The sequence below is a fragment of the Corvus moneduloides genome, chromosome 8 (assembly GCF_009650955.1).
Source record: "Corvus moneduloides isolate bCorMon1 chromosome 8, bCorMon1.pri, whole genome shotgun sequence".
Taxonomy (NCBI): domain Eukaryota; kingdom Metazoa; phylum Chordata; class Aves; order Passeriformes; family Corvidae; genus Corvus; species Corvus moneduloides.
In genome coordinates this window covers 14,237,536-14,252,721 of record NC_045483.1, presented here as the reverse complement: position 1 = coordinate 14,252,721, position 15,186 = coordinate 14,237,536, and the positions used below count along the sequence as shown (strand labels likewise).

Sequence of the window (15,186 nt, the reverse complement as noted above, 5' to 3'; positions counted from 1 at the left end):
CCACTGCTTGGGCTCTAGCTTTGCCCACAACCTGAGCACTGGCAGAGCCTGGGTGCAAGCCCTTTGCTGGTAGGTGTAATCCCAGCTGTGCCTGTGCCAGCAGGACATGGACTGCCCGAGGTGCATGCTGGCAGAGCCATCCATGAGGAGTAAGGACCCCATGCCCATGGCGTTGCCTTGGCGTTGATGGCACACCTGGCACCTGGGTACACCAGCCCTCCCAGGGCTGCAGCATTGAACCTTCCGGGATGTCCTCTTCCTTAAACCCCAGCATCCCAAGCGTATTGTTTTGGGAGAAAAGAGTGGGGAATGGAGTGGCATAGGCTAGGAACCAGGGTCCCCTGCCCCGTGACAGAGCATGCCTGTGGGGTGCCAGGTGGGATGGGGGCAGTGAGACTGGTGAATAACGGGGGAACAACACATCGCCATGGGACAGGCGAGCCAGCCCTCCTAGAAAGCATCACCCCAGGGGCACACAGAGCCAGGGCGGGCTGGGGGGGTGCATGCCAGGGGGCTCCCTGGGAGGGCGAGGGGCATGGAGCACCATGCGCCGGGGAGGGAGGGGAGGGAGGGCTGGAGGTGGCAGCGGTGCGGGCAGACTAGGGGGAGCCGGGGGCCAGCCCCGGGGGGCCCAGCAGGCAGAGCAGATTGGCTGCCAGCGAGGTCTCCAACCTCCTTAGAAAGGGCAGCGAGCGTGGGAGGCGCTAAGGGAGCAGGCAGGGTGCCGAGCCACGCTCCCGTCCCGCTCGGCAGCGGCAGGCAGGCAGCGGCGGCGATGCCGCAGGCGGGCAGCCCCCCGGGGTCCCGGGGCACGGCGCTGCTGGCCCTGGCGCTGGCGCTGGCAGGGTCCCTGGGCGGCGGGCAGCACTACGACTACTACGGGTGGCAGCCCGAGAGCCAGCCCCACGGGCGCTTCTACGGGCGGGAGCCGCAGTGCCTCGACATCCCGCCCGACATGCAGCTCTGCCGCGACGTGGGCTACAAGCGCATGCGGCTGCCCAACCTGCTGGAGCACGAGACCATGGCCGAAGCCAAGCAGCAGGCTGGCAGCTGGGTACCCCTGCTCGCCAAGCAGTGCCACACCGATACCCAGCTCTTCTTGTGCTCCCTCTTCGCCCCTGTCTGCCTTGACCGGCCCGTCTACCCCTGCCGCTCCCTCTGTGAGGTGGTGCGTGACTCCTGCGCCCCTGTCATGGAGTCCTACGGCTTCCCCTGGCCTGAGATGCTGCACTGTGGCAAGTTCCCCTCTGACCACGAGCTCTGCATCGCCGTCCAGTTTGGAAACAGCAAAGCCACGCCGCCACCAGGTAAGTGGGAAGGGTGCTGTAACGGGATGGGAATGCATGTGGAGCCCCTGCACACCCATCCCTTCATTGCTCAAAGCCCAGCCCAGGACACTGGTGGTGGCCAAGGACTCTGTCTGCAACAGGGTGGGAGTGGGCACAGTATCAGCTTTGTCTGGGCACCACTCATTGCCTAGGAACACTGGGCTCCCAGCTGCCTGCACAGAGCTGTCCCGGGATAAGGAAGAACATGGGATGAGGTGGGAGCCACTGGCGGATCTGCCGCAGTGCTGTGTCCCTCTCCTCCCATTGGGTCCCATGTCAGCTGCAGAGAGCAAGCTGCACCTGTGGGTCTCAGCCCCCCGCTGCTGCTGCAGGGTGGCTGTCCCCTCAGGCAGGAGAGGGGACATCACCCAAAGGTAGCCCAGGGTCAGGATCAGGGCTGTGACAACTGGGGCCACCCTTGCTGTTGCTGTGCTTCCAAGTGCCAGCATCTGATGGGAGGGTGTCCCCATATCTCTTCCCCTCCTGGGGGATGACCCTGGCAAGTGAGGTGCTCTGTGCCTCCCCACATCACCCCAGCACAGCTACCTAGGGAGCAGAGGAGCTGCTGGGCTCTACCCACATGTCCCCGAGGAGCTGGCCCAGGTGACAAGTATCAGCAGCAGGAAGCTGTGACAGTGATTGGTCTTTCACTGCAGTGTCCAAGATCTGCACCCAGTGTGAGATGGAGCACAAGGCGGATGGCATGATGGAGCAGATGTGCTCCAGTGACTTTGGTGAGTGCCGGGGTCTTCTTCGCCACCCCCCTGGACAAGGGTCTGCCTCCCCTAGGTCTGACAGCTGGGGCGGGAGCTGGCCAGAGGGTGGGGTTGTAGGGGGACAGCCCCATGGGAGACCCCTGAGCCATTCCCTTGGACCCTTCGTGCATGGGATGAGTGCACCACAGGAGAAGACATTGGTGGGGGGACAGGCAGAGTGGGACATTTGGGAGGACCACTGGGGGCCTCTGCTGGACCCCCCCCAGTAACCCCTTTGCCCTCCCCACACAGTAACTTCCCCAGAGACCCACCCCAGGGATGTCCTGCACAGGTGCCTGGCCTAGACCCTCCCCTCCCCAGAACCACAGCTGTGCTCCCCTCCCCCAACCGTGCCCCATGGCTGCCCCACACAGTGGTGAAAATGCGCATCAAGGAGATGACGGAGGAGAACGGGGAGCGGCGGCTGGTGGCTGCCCAGAAGAAGAAGGTGCTGAAACTGGGCCCACTGAAGCGCAAGGACACCAAGAAGATGGTGCTGCACATGAGGAACGCGGGTGCCTGCCCCTGCCCCCAGCTTGACAGCCTCAGTGGCAGTTTCCTGGTCATGGGCCGCAAGGTGGGCAGCCGCCTGCTGCTCCTGGCCATCTATCCCTGGCAGAAGCACAACAAGGAGATGAAGTTTGCAGTCAAGTTCATGTTCTCCTACCCTTGCCCCCTCTACCACCCCCTGCTCTATGGGGCTGGGCAGCACTAGGGCTTTTCCCACCCTGCCCTTTTCTAGGACTCCTGCACTGGCCCAACATCACACCCCTGGCTTCCCTGGCTGCACCCCAGGAGCCCAGCTGTGCTCACCTCAGCCCCTCGGTTGTGCCTCAGAATCCGGCTCTGCACCCACAGGATTCCCTGCTGCATTTGTGGGAGCCCTGATCCACAGCCAAGACCCCTGCCTCCTCCTGAGAGCCCTGCTCTGCACCCCTGGCACCCCTGTTCTGCTCCAAAGACCCCTGCCCCTGCCCAGGAGTTTAGTCTGGACCCAGGACCCTTGTTCTGCACGTTTGTGAGCCCTGGTCTGCACTGGAGACCCTTGTCTACTCCCGGGTTCCCTGCCCAGAAGCCCAGAGACCCTTGCTTTCATTTAGGATCCCTGCTTGGCCCTCTTGGCTACACCTGGGACCCCTACCCTGCACCCATGTCCTTTGCCCAGCTCCCTCATGACATGCCCCAGACCCTCAGCCCCCCAGTCCCTATTCCAGCCCACCAACCCATGCCCTCACCTGAAGCTCAGACCCAGCCCTGGATTATCTCACCCTCGCAGAGACCCAGCCCAGCCCAGGCAGGTCCCTCCTGCCCCTCTGTCCCCACTGACTGTCCCCTTCAAGACCAAGTGCCCAGACCAGCACAACCCCTTCCTGGGCTCCCCCACTCCCCACACCACATGGCTCAGTGTGTGAGGGGGGTCCACCTCCAAGCCCCCCAGACCAGCCCTGCTGCATCCCTCGCACACACCCCTGCTGTGACCCAGCCCACGCATCCCTTGCCCATCCACACCACAGTAAATTATTCCACCTCAGAGAAGTCTGTGTGCAGCTCACTGCAGTTCATGGGTAAGAGTCCCCTGGGGCTCCCTCAGGGACCCCAGAAGAATGGGAGGGGGGTCCCAATCCTGCCCACGGGGTGAAGCAGCCTGAGGGAGCAAGGTCACCCCAGGATCTGGCTCTAGCCCCACTTCAGGTGCTGAGCCCAGACCCTGAACGTGGGCAGTCCAGCCAAGCCAAGAGATGTGGTTCCTAGTGGTCACAGGCATCACTGGAGACTCAGGCACCCCTGCCACTCCAGGGAGCCCGGGAGGGCATTGAGATGAATAAGATGGGGGGACAAGGCTGTCACTGCTCCTGGAGCTCCACAGCTGGGTCTGACAATGTTTGCCAGGGAAGTTTCTTCCTTTGTCACCCCAGGGAATAAATCCATGGTCTGGGAGCTCGCAGCACTTGTGAGAAGCGTGGCACTGAGCATCATAGGGGGCAGATACTGGACCAGGCAGCCTCCAACCCTGTCCTCCCCACACTGTCTCATCTGAAAGCCCTGTCTGCAGCTCCCTGCCAGCCCTGCTCGGCTGCCAGACCTCCCATGCCACAACCTCCAGCCTCCTCTGAAAAGATTCCTAGGGCCACCCACCTACACTAGCCAGGACCCTCCCAAGAGCCCAAGGACCAGGGCAGCCCTCAGCCCGGCCCCTCTGATGGCAGCAGGGCGCTGTCTCTTAGCTCAGCTCCACTTCCCCAGCTGCCCCCCAGTTCCAGCTGGCAAGGGGGCAGCCTGAATGACCCAGCCGTGTTTACCCAGTGCATATTTGTATCCACCCGTCCCAAAGCATGAGGAGGGCCCGAAGGTGGTCGCCAGGATATTTACCCAGTGCCTGGCTGCCTGACACTGCGTCTTCTCTTCGGAGCTGGCCCAGCCTCAGGGAGCCTCCTGGGACAAGAGGGAAATTGAGGCTGCAGGATGTCTGCTCCCACCCTCTTCTGGCTGACAAGAGCACTGGGCACCTGCCCTGCTCTGGGATGACCTCTTTTCCCTCTGCCCTCCTTGGCCATGGTCTTGGCCCCACTGGTCAGCCTCCAGAGCCCAAATCTCCTGCTCTGGCCAGGGAGAGGTGCCTGTGCCCCTGCCCCACAGCCAGCCAGGAATATGGGGCAGCCAGCCCCTGCCCCAGCCTCACACCAGGAGCAGGCACTCACTGCCTCCACCTTGCTCCCTGGCCACTGGGAAAAAAAAAACAGGGAAAAAATTCAAATATTATTAGAAGGTATGTTCAGAGCTTGACTGCTGAGCACACTTCCATAGGAATAAACACTGTCAATTATGACATTTTACTGCACAACTTAAAAAGCATAAATAAAACCCCATCTCCCACAGCCTAAGTTTATCTGTAGCCCTCTGTACTCTGTGTCATTAGCATCTTCCCAGAGAGTGCTCAGACATACAGGGCCATCATGCTCATTGCTCCAAGTGTTTTCCTCTAGAAATATAAGTAGCTCCTCTGCCTCCCACTGTCAGCCGTCTGAGCAAGCTCACCCCTCCCAGCCCAGTAATCATCCCATTGCAGACACCCTCACAAACCCACCCACAGCTCTTGGGGTGCTACACAGCCCCCTCCCAAATGTTACAGCTGCTCCACTGCCCCCACTTAACTGCTCAGCCCTCTGCACACCAGTCCCCTGCACACCCAGCACAACCCAGACACCCTCATCATCAAATTCCAGCTTTTCCCCAGATTTCCATGTGAAAGAGTTTATGAACCCACATCCAAGATGAGTGTTTAGGCTGCCTGCCCCATAGGAGCTCCCACACTGGTGGGATATAGAGCCTGCAGCAAGGTCTGGGCTCCAGCAACCTCTCAGAGTGGTGGGTGTCACAGCCTGGCAGGCACTGGGCGCTGGCAGCCCAAAAGCACTGGCCCCCCAGATGCCCTGGCTTGGAGGAAGCTGCAGCTGGCTGGCAGGGACCCAGGCCATGGCTGTTCCCAGCTGCACAGCAGCCAGGGTCACATTCCTGGGATAGCTGGGAGCTTTGCTGTTCACACAAGGAAAGGTCATCCTTGTGCACACAGGCAGCTGGTGGGACCACTGCCTGGGGAGGGCAGGGGAAGGAGCAGCCACAGGAGGCAGACGAAGCTCAGCAGCTCCTGTCAGAGCTGAGGTGCTCCCTGGCTCCAGCCCAGCAGGATCCAGCCCTGGCACAGCTGACAGGCAGCTGCACACAGCTCTGAGCAGGGGGCAAACAAGGCTACAGCAGGACAGAAGATGGGAATTCCAGTAAAGCACAGAGAGCTGGTGGCACAGACACACCATTTCTCCAGAAGCACCTGCAGGACAGCAGGGCCAAGGCCACAGAGGTGTCAGAGTGACCTGGGACTGGGACAGCTTTCACTGGGATGATGACACAAGAGCCAGTTGAGGACAAGAGATTTATTGGTCATTCTCTATATGCAATTATATATTAATCTGTAGTAGAAAGCAGCAGTCACTAAGTGCACAGAGCAGCACCAACTCCTGCCTTTTCTTGCACTGGAGATCCAGCCACACAGCCCAACCCAAACTCAGTCTCTTTCCTCCTCTGGGCTACAGCCAAATTCGGGGGTAAAAGACTAAACCTGCAGGCAGTGAGGCTGAGGAGCACAGGAGTGACTAGCAGAGTCTCAGCTGAGCCTGGATGAAAGACCTAGCTAGTCTAGACCTCAAGGGATGCAGGAGGAGCTCTGACTTGATCCCAAAAATACAGTCACTTATAGCACAGTGCTGAGAAAGGTAGGGACAGAGCCCTGAGGTTGTTCTGCCCCAGCCAGGAGGCAAAGGCAGGACCATGAGTAGGAAGGATGGCTCTTCCATCACTGAGCCAGGCCAAAGGGCCTGGGCAAGCACATGGCAGGGCACAGCAAGTGCCAGAGAGCACCCAGGGCTTGGAGCAGCTGTGAGGATGGGGCACAACTGTGGGCAATGCTCCACCACAGGGACCCAGATGGTGCATGGCAAGGACAGCTGGTCCATCCAGCCTGGCGCTGGCAGGAGGAGTGCAAGTGCAAGCGTCCTCTGGCAGGGGAATGCCACGCTGGGATCCAAACAGTCCAGGCTCCCAGCGGCAAGGCTGCCTGCCCACTGTCCCAGGTGTCACAGCGCAGGACACAGGAGCTGGCTGGGCCTGTTTCATCACTTGATGAGCAGCTGGTTGCAGACAGCGCACACGAACACTGTCTCCTTCTGAGCCTCCGGGGCTGGAAAGGAAAGCAGATGTCAGAGATGCTCCCCCTTTCCCACCACAGGCTAGGGACCCCAGCCATAAAGCTGCTTCCAGAGCTGCAAATTCATCACTGCTCTGTCCCAAGCCAGGCTGTGCTGGGAACGTCCTGTCTACCCTCCCCACCAGGGCTGGGGCAAATGGCTGAGCAGACAGAACAGGTGGAAGCAGGAGCTCTTCCCCCCCCACCTTTCAACTCACCTGTGGCTCCCATCACGGCCTTGGGGACTTTGAAAGAACAACACCTGGAGCAGAAGCTGTTCCCACAGTTACTGCAGTTCCGCTGTGGAGAAGGATGGAGGTGAGCCCCAGATGTGTATCAGACTAGCCCAGGAGTAAATGAAGGGGGCCAAAAGTCTACACCTCCTTCTGAGAGTTGCCCACAGACTGTGTGCCAAGCATCACACACAGAGCTCAGATAAGGCAACAGGTCATTCCAACTAGCAGACCCATGTTCTGCTTCACCAGAAAGGCCAAAGGAAATGGACTAAACCAGGGCACAGAGCAGGTACCTTCTACAGTAACACACATAACAATGTGGGTTTGGCCTGAGGCAGCCTCCAAAGGAGTAAATGGACAAATGCTCCACAACACGAGGAATCCCTGGTACCATTAGGCATGTGACAACACCTAGCATTTAGCTGAGGTCATCTGGGCTGTGACCGAGGCGAGACACCTGAACTGCTGGAGAAATCCGGGTCAAGCCAGACATGAGCAACACCTCTGCCCCAGGTGCAGACAGCAAGCTGAGGCAGAAGCTGAAGACTCACCCTCTTCTTGAGCACAGAGAAGGTGGCGGCACAGCCCGTGCAGCTCCCTGGCAGAAAGAGAGCAGAGGTCAGGCAGGGCTCTGCTGCCTGGGGCTGCAAGTGGCACAAGAACATCCATAGCTGTTGTAAAGGCTCAGCTCAGAGATGACATTGCTGCACCTTCCTGTCTGTGCCCTTCCTAGGAGTGCTGGGACCCTCCTCCCCATGGAGTAGAAAAGGTCACTGGAGGTGTCAGCACAGCCCTAGCAAGTACCACACCACCCTCTCCACTCCCAGTCCTACGGTCACTACTGGAAGCAGCACAGACCCCACGCTGCTGAGCTCCCCCAAGAAGCACCTGCTTCCAAACTCACCAAAGTTGTTGCTGGGGTAGCGCTTGCGCAGGCGCTCAGTCAGGCGCGACACCTTGCTGCGGATCACCTCGTTTTTGCTCATAAAACCATTGTCTGGGAGGCTGAGGTCAAAATCTGCTGAGCACTGAGAGCTCTCATCATCCTCCTGCAGAGAGCAGAGCCAGCTGAGCACCACAGGGTGGCTGGGGGCACACTGAGGGCTGCAGGGCAGCCCACACCAGAGGCACAAGCAGCGTGCTCCACCTGGCATTTCTACAAGCCACCAACAAACCAGGCAAAGCTCCAGCTGGGAGGAGATGCCACACCCTGGCATGGCAGTACTCACCATGACCAGCAGCTGGTTCTCCTTCTCCCGCAGCATGGGACAGAGAGGGAGTACAGACAGAGTCAGAGGCACCAGCCCCACAGCCACCCTCCCTGAGCACCTGGTAGGCCCAACAAGGCCTTTGTCCCTTTCCCACCTCAGCTACCCTGCAGGCACAGCCTACCCCAACCAGTCTCAAACCTCAATAGCATCTTTGAACTCTTCATCAGGTTCTGCCTCCTCCGCTTCCTCCACACTGCCAGGGGTAAGGTCCTACAAGAGATAGACAAAGCTAGTCCTGCTGTTCCCCTGCCTCTGTCCAAAGATGGCCCCACATTTCTGAGCAGGTTCCAGGACAACTGATCTGTCCCCAGGTGACACAAGTGTCAGGTGAGGTGTGCCCCTGCCTCCTCAGACCACATCTTTATATGTGGCAAAAGGACTGAGCCAAGCCCCCACAGCAGAGAGCAGCATCCCAGTAACTTGGGAGTGGCTCACAGGCTTCCAGCAAAGATGGCAGCTGGAAGAAGTTTGTGTGTAGAGGGACACAGGCACGGTCAGACCCAAGGGCTGGCTCTCCAGCTCCCATCCCACAACTGCCAGCCCTGCCCCTATCTCACCTCTGTGCTGGTGGGGGTGGGGGTCCGATCTGGGGCAGCAGCTGGTGGCAGGGGTTCAGCAGGCTCTGGAGTGCTCTCGAGGGGTTTGGAGCCCACACACTGCTCGATGGAGGCCTTGAGCTCCATTATCACTGGTTAAGAGGGGAACACAGCTGGAGTAGAGTGGCATTTCCCTACTCCCAGCCACACCACACAAAAGCCAGCTGCAAGACCTGATCTCCAGAGCTCTAGGTGGGGCATTGACACATATCATTCACTCATCAGATGTCCTGAGTCCTCCTCTGCTCACACATCAAAGTTAGGGAAGAAGGGAACCCCCCTCCACCACCTGCCCCAGCTCAAGACAGGGAGCAGCAGGGGCCAAGGTCACAGCTCAGACACATCCAGCACTCCTCCAGCACAAGCCACAGAAGAGGGCTCCTCTCCCTTCCAATGGCAGGTTTTCAAGCCTGTATCATACACTGCCACAGGCACTGAATGTGTTTCAAATTCTGAAGAGCAGGGTCAGAGATTGAGAGGGGTGGAGATGCCCACACACAGGCTGCATTGACAGACCCTGGTTTGCCACACCACAGAGAAGAGAAGGAAACAGTACCTGGGCTGGGACACACATCAGGAGAGACTCTCACCTCCAACAGCTGAGCCCCAGGACTACACCACCCACCCTGGGCTGCTGAGCACCACCCCTAGGACATCATTGCTTTCAGGGAGGTTCAGGGTCTATGGTGGAGCCTGACACAGGACAGTGGGCTCATGTAAGAGGGAGGTCCAGGGCAGGATCCCTGGCTTCAGAGGGCCTTTCCCCAACCCATCCCACACAGGGCACTTCCAGGGAGGTCTCATACCTTGGTAGAACTGGGTGTTGCCCAGGAAGAGGGTGCTGTTGAGGATGGCCAGGACCCAGCAGAGGGGCAGCAGGTAGAGGACACAGATAGTGCCCAGCAGCGCCCCATAAAACCTATGGAAAGCAGCAGGATACTGCGGTCAAGTCAGAGCAACCCACATGACAAAATAAAACCCCTTCCTTCACCTGGTGTTCCACCTGTTCTCTCCAAGTACCAAACAAATCAAACAAGGCGCCGCAGGCCTGGCTGAGCCCCTCTCCCCACCAAGCCCACCACAGGGTGCCTGACCCAGTACTACTCACTGGGAAGAGACAGTGGGGTTCTCCCAGTACAGCACACGGTACACTGCCTCACAGCTGCAGCACATCCCGCTCAGAAACCCCTCCAGCTGGATCAGGCTGCGAATGAGACAGTCACAAAAAAGCTCTACAAACACACACCCTCGTTCCCCCACATTCACACGGGTTACGGTGGCCAAACTGGCACAAGCCCTGCACAGCCTCTGAGAAGCCCTTCTGGCTGCAGAGGCTCCCACAGTGCCACCGCTGGGGCGGCCCCAGGGACTCACAAGCTCTTGACCTGGGCGACGGCCTCCTGCCGCGAGAGCTGCACCTTGCGCAGATCCTCCCTGCGGATGCTGTGGTACCTCCTGCGCACCAGCTCCGGCTCCGAAGGCCGGGCCCGGCACGTCTCTTGCAGGTAACCCAGCAGGGCCGGCACCGCCACCAGCAGGGCGAGCACCGAGTACCAGGCAGCTGGAAAAGACGGGACAGCGTCAGCCCGGACGGTCCGGGAAGGGGACCAGCCCTGACCCCTGACACGCACCTTGGCCGAGAGTGAGCAGGAGGAAGTTGAGGCCGAGGCAGACCAGGAGAGAGCACACAGGCCGCTGCCACCTGCCGAGAGAGGGGAAGGTAAGGGACATGAGACCCCAGGGACGGTCTCGGTCTCAGTCTCGATCGCGGCCCAGCCCGCACCTACCGGAGGAGGGAGCGGACACCCTCGGCGGCGTCCCGCAGCGGCTCCAGGTAGAGCTCCAGCCGCCGGTAGCTCCGCACCAGCTCCAGCAAGTCGAAAGCAGCGGCGGCCTTGGGCGGCGACGGCTCTGGCGGGGCCTCACCGGCTCCCGTGGCCCCTTCGGGGCCGCCTGCCGCCCCGTCCCGCTCCACCGCCTGCATGACGGGACCGGGAGCGGAGCGGCCCCGCCGCGCTCGGCCCGACCCCGCCGCGCGCTCCCGTGACGCGGCCGGGCGCGCCGCGATCCCGCGCGCAGCCAATGGGAGCGGCGGGCCGGGCGCGGCGCAGGGCCCCGCCCGCGGGGAACGGGCCGCTCTCGCCGCCGCCTCGGCGTGCCGGGGCCCGCCCGCCTCTGCCCGCGCTGGGTGCCAGGCTGCGTGATGGCTCCTGCGGCCGCTCTGGGCGTGAGGCTCGAGGCCGATTCTCGGTGGGCCCGGTCTAGACACGGGGTTCGGCCCCGTCCCGATTCGGGTCTGCTCTGGTGTAGGGCTCAGGCACAGCCTAGATCCGGTCCCGGTCCAGGGCTGGGCACTGATCCGGGTCTAATCTTGGTTCAGGGCTCACTTCCAGTCTGGGTCTTTGCATGGCCTGCATCCAGCTGTGTCGGGCACGGTGGGTTTGTCCCCATGAGCCCGTTGCTGGACCACCTCTCCCCCAGGAGAGACCAGAGAGCAGCCCCGCACCCAGAGTCCCTGGAAGAGAACAACAGGTTCCTCACGGGCCCGTGAGCCTGGCTGGCAGCTCATTTGCTGCCCCTCCATGCCCCCAAAGCAGCCCAGCCCTGGGTGCACTGCCTGCAGCCCTGCTCGCACTGCTCCAGGCACCATGGGCTGTCCTGAAAGGTGCTTGCAGTAGAGCAGGGATGCTGGCTCCCAGGAATGCTCTGGGAATCCTGGGCTTCATCTGATGCCAAAAGTTCTAACCTTGTTATAACCCTGTGATGGCTGTTGAACAATGAGGGCTCAGTGCTGCTGCCAGCTGCCTGCAGCCTCTGATGAACAGGGTGTGTGTCCCATAGGCAGAAGGCTGGGTTCCCAGTGACATCTCAGCTGTGGGTCCAGGTCCAAGATTCAACCCTGTCCCAAGAGTGCATCCCAGAGCTGGAGCCAGTCCTGGGAGATGCTGGCAGCCCTCCGTTGGCCCCTGACCCACCAAGGGCCAGTCAGTGTGTACATGATTGCCCAGCAGTGCCCTGGCCCTGGGACAGAAGGTCCTTTCAGCATGGAGTGACAAGGCCCTTAGGAATGCAACTAAATCCTGTCCTCAGTGCATCCCATAGCCACAGAACCCTGCGGACTTGGCTTCCCTCTGCTCTGTTGGGAGCCCCATGTGAGCATCAGGCTGTGCCCTGTCTCTGGACAGGCAGCGGGGCCAGGGATAGTCCCTGTCCTCAAGGGCAGAGGCTTAAGCCTCTCTAGCAGGAGCAGTGGCTCAGCACCAGGGAGCCTGCCTGTGACCCTAGAGCACCCCAGGACTTCATGACCATGGCCAGAGGCTCCAAGCAGAGAGGCCCCAGGGTGCAGGGCTAGAGACCTGGGTGTGATCTCAGCTCAGACCTCATACCCAGCAGGTCCCAGCCCATCACAAAGCCCCAGACACTCAGTGAGCGCCAACATCGCTTTATTTGGAAGGTGAATCCATTGGCACCTGAAAGGAGGCTGTAAGGGGATAGAGCTGGTGTGACAGACAGGGCTGCAGAAAGCCAGGGAAAGGCACTTGTGGTGGCAGAAGCACCGAGGGCATTTTGGACAGCCTGAGCCAATGGCCGCACCAGAGTAGGCAGAGGCAGGTGGTGTCAGGGACCAGCCTTGACACCAGGCAAAGACAGCACGTCCCACCCAGGGCCTGCGGGTTAGCAGGGCCCCTGAGCATGATGGGGTGCACACTGGGACAGCACATCATGATGGAAGTGGTGACCCAGTACCAATCCCAGACCCCTTCAAGCCCCCAGGGCAACCATGGCTGCTGCTCTCCACCTCACAAAAGGCTCCAGGGAACCCCAGGCAACAGCCAGCTGTGGCCAGCTGCTGGGGACACCCATCTCACTGATCTGAGTCTACACAGAGACTGGAGCAGACCCTTCCTCGCACTGGGAGCAATAGAGAGGACCTGCCTCTAGGCAGGGTGAGGAGGGCTTGTGGCAGGACAGCCCTAGTGTGGTGCTGCTCCAAAAATTCTGTCTCTGGCTGCCCATTTCTCAAGTCAGCCCTACATGGCCTCATCAGGGCTTGGCACCCGGTGAGTTGTGGAGGCTGATCCAGGGCTGGGCTGGCTCCAGTGCTGGTGTCCTCTTCTGTTCTCCAAGATAGGCTGTGGTCCCACAGTGCCTGGCCCCAGCTCCCCCATGGTCAGAGTGCTAGCACAGCCTAGCATTGCCATGCTGTAATGCTCACCCTTCCCTTCCACCTCACCACAGTCTCCAGGCTCTGCCCAGTCCCAGAGAGTCCAAAGATGGGAATGTTCCAGGATGATAAACCAAGTGCAGCAGAGACAGGCAGGGCTGCAGGCTGATCTCCAGAACCATCAGCGAGGCTGTTTCTGTCCCTTTTGGAGTAGCCTGGCCCCAGGGCTGGTTCAGTGGCTCTGGGTGGCTTGGAGCTACAAACATCTCTATAGGACAGCAGGAGGAGAGAACAACCCCATGACTGGTTCCCCTCAACCCCAAGGGCACCTGGCCCCATCCCAGGACTGAACAAACTCCAAGGCTGGAGGAATTTACCCCCTGCCCAGGGTGACGGACAGGTTACAGCTCCACTTGCCCTTCCCCTCACTACGCAGCAATGGAGGCCTTGCTCCCCTGCTCAATCCCCACACCGGACTGGGGTGATGCTGGATCTGGCTGTGCAGTACCTGGGTATCTCCACACCCCCAGAGTGCAGGGCAGGGAGGGACCGAGCCCTTTGGGGCTCCAATACGATGAAGGACGTTTTCAGGCCAGACAGGAAGAGGGGCCCAGGCTGGGGAAGCCAAGTTCAGAGCCTCCCTTAGGGAATTGTGGAGGCACCATACAGCTGGAATAGCAAGAAGAGGCTGCCAGCAGGTCAGAGGGGTTTATGACCATCCAACTCCACTAGGCACTGCTGCCCCCAGCTCAGCTCCCCCAGGCCAGTCTCCCTCCACCCCAGGGACTGGTCAGCACCCACCTGAGCATGCAGCATCTGCAAGACCAGGGGCAGGAAAGTTTGGCTGGAGTCTTAGGAGGGCTCCCAAAGATTGGTATCCCTCTTAGGGGCTCCCCATTTGGGTCCTTCCACTTGCAGTAGCCTATGTCTGTCCAGGGGTGGGAGAAGGGCCTGTGCAGTGGCTGGGTGTCCACGGTGTTTCGGTGCGTTGCAGCGAAAGCCATGCTCGGCGAAGTCCTCTGTCTGTCCATCCATCTGTGCAGGAGTCTCTGGAGGAATTGCAGTGCAGTCAGCCAGGAGAGGATGGGGCGGCAGGGTCATGTCATCCCAAAGACGGGCTGTGTTCTGTCGGTGGCTGAGAAGGGGAGCCAAGTGGCACGGGATCTCAGATGATGTCTCGCTGGTCCTGGCAACGCCGTGACAGGCAATAGAGCCCAGAGAAGAGGTACAGGCAGGCAGTGATGCCCCCGCAGATGGAGGCGCTCAGGTAGGCACTGTAGAGGCAATGCTGGCTGTAGCCCGGCAGGTTGCAAAAGCTTCTCTGCTTGGCCTTGTGACCCATGATGCCAGTGGCAGCTGCGTAGAGCCCCACGCCCAGTGCCAGGTCGTGCACCAGGTTGGTGAGGAGCCAGCGGGAGCCCAGCCAGGGCACCAGCTCCCAGCGCCCCAGCAGGCTCAGCCCGAAGAGGGCCAGGGTGAGGAGCCAGACCAGGACGGCGGCAAACAGAGCGAAGTGAGCCGCCCCCTCGTACTTATGAGCCGCTACCGTCACCCAGAAGGCAGCGCCCAGCGCCAGCTGCCCCAGGCGTAGCAGGCCCAGCGGGCTCCGCAGGTAGGCGCGATGGAGGCTGAGGGAGCCGCGGGCCGGCGGCCCCGGGGGCGGCGGCACTGTCGGAGGAGCCGTGCGGGCCATGGCGCGGCCCTGCCTGCTCCGGCGCGGCTCGGGCGGGACTCAGGGCCCCGGCAGCGACTTCCTCCCCAGCCGTTGCCAAACATCTGGCACTTAGCGGTCCTCCCCGCGCGGGGCCTCTCCTCTCCTCCCCGCCCCGCCTCCGCGCCCCGCCGCACCTCCGGCCAGCCCATCATGACACCCGAGAGCCGCCGCGGATGCGCCGTCGAGCAGGGCCCGCCGCGCCCCTCCCGTGCTGCTGCCGCCGGGGGGGAGGGGGGACAACAACGCGGGCGCGAAAGGAGACGGCGACCGATGCCGGCGGCGGGGCCCAGAGACAGCGCACCGGGACCCCGTGCGGCGGCCGGCGGGGGGCGCGCGCCGGGGTTCCCCTTACGTCATCTGGGATTCCCCTCGGAGAGGTGCGC

General features: G+C 61.1%; 3 protein-coding genes across 4 annotated transcripts; 1 reads left to right on the top strand and 2 right to left on the bottom strand.

The window, feature by feature from the left end:
- The first annotated feature begins 664 nt into the window (after window positions 1-664).
- SFRP5 (secreted frizzled related protein 5) lies at window positions 665-3,619 on the top strand. The gene is made up of 3 exons (XM_032116923.1): window positions 665-1,307; window positions 1,985-2,062; window positions 2,458-3,619. Exons 1-3 carry the CDS (start codon window positions 776-778, stop codon window positions 2,796-2,798), a joined length of 951 nt encoding a protein of 316 aa, XP_031972814.1. The 5' UTR covers window positions 665-775; the 3' UTR covers window positions 2,799-3,619.
- A 2,378-nt stretch (window positions 3,620-5,997) lies between these two features.
- ZFYVE27 (zinc finger FYVE-type containing 27) lies at window positions 5,998-10,966 on the bottom strand. 2 transcript variants are annotated; one of them, XM_032116777.1, is made up of 12 exons: window positions 10,712-10,966; window positions 10,556-10,626; window positions 10,299-10,485; window positions 10,033-10,128; window positions 9,731-9,843; window positions 8,886-9,016; window positions 8,467-8,538; window positions 8,287-8,307; window positions 7,962-8,106; window positions 7,609-7,655; window positions 7,040-7,121; window positions 5,998-6,815 (listed from the first exon to the last, which is right to left on the bottom strand). In XM_032116777.1, exons 1-12 carry the CDS (start codon window positions 10,906-10,908, stop codon window positions 6,751-6,753), a joined length of 1,227 nt encoding a protein of 408 aa, XP_031972668.1. In that variant the 5' UTR covers window positions 10,909-10,966; the 3' UTR covers window positions 5,998-6,750. The 2 variants fall into 2 exon arrangements, with proteins under 2 accessions (XP_031972668.1, XP_031972669.1); XM_032116778.1 differs by lacking the exon at window positions 8,287-8,307.
- Window positions 10,967-12,350: 1,384 nt separating this feature from the next.
- Window positions 12,351-15,180, bottom strand: MARVELD1 (MARVEL domain containing 1). Its single transcript, XM_032115652.1, has one exon. The coding sequence runs from the start codon at window positions 14,780-14,782 to the stop codon at window positions 14,255-14,257; it is 528 nt and encodes a 175-aa protein (XP_031971543.1). The 5' UTR covers window positions 14,783-15,180; the 3' UTR covers window positions 12,351-14,254.
- Between the last annotated feature and the right edge of the window lie 6 nt (window positions 15,181-15,186).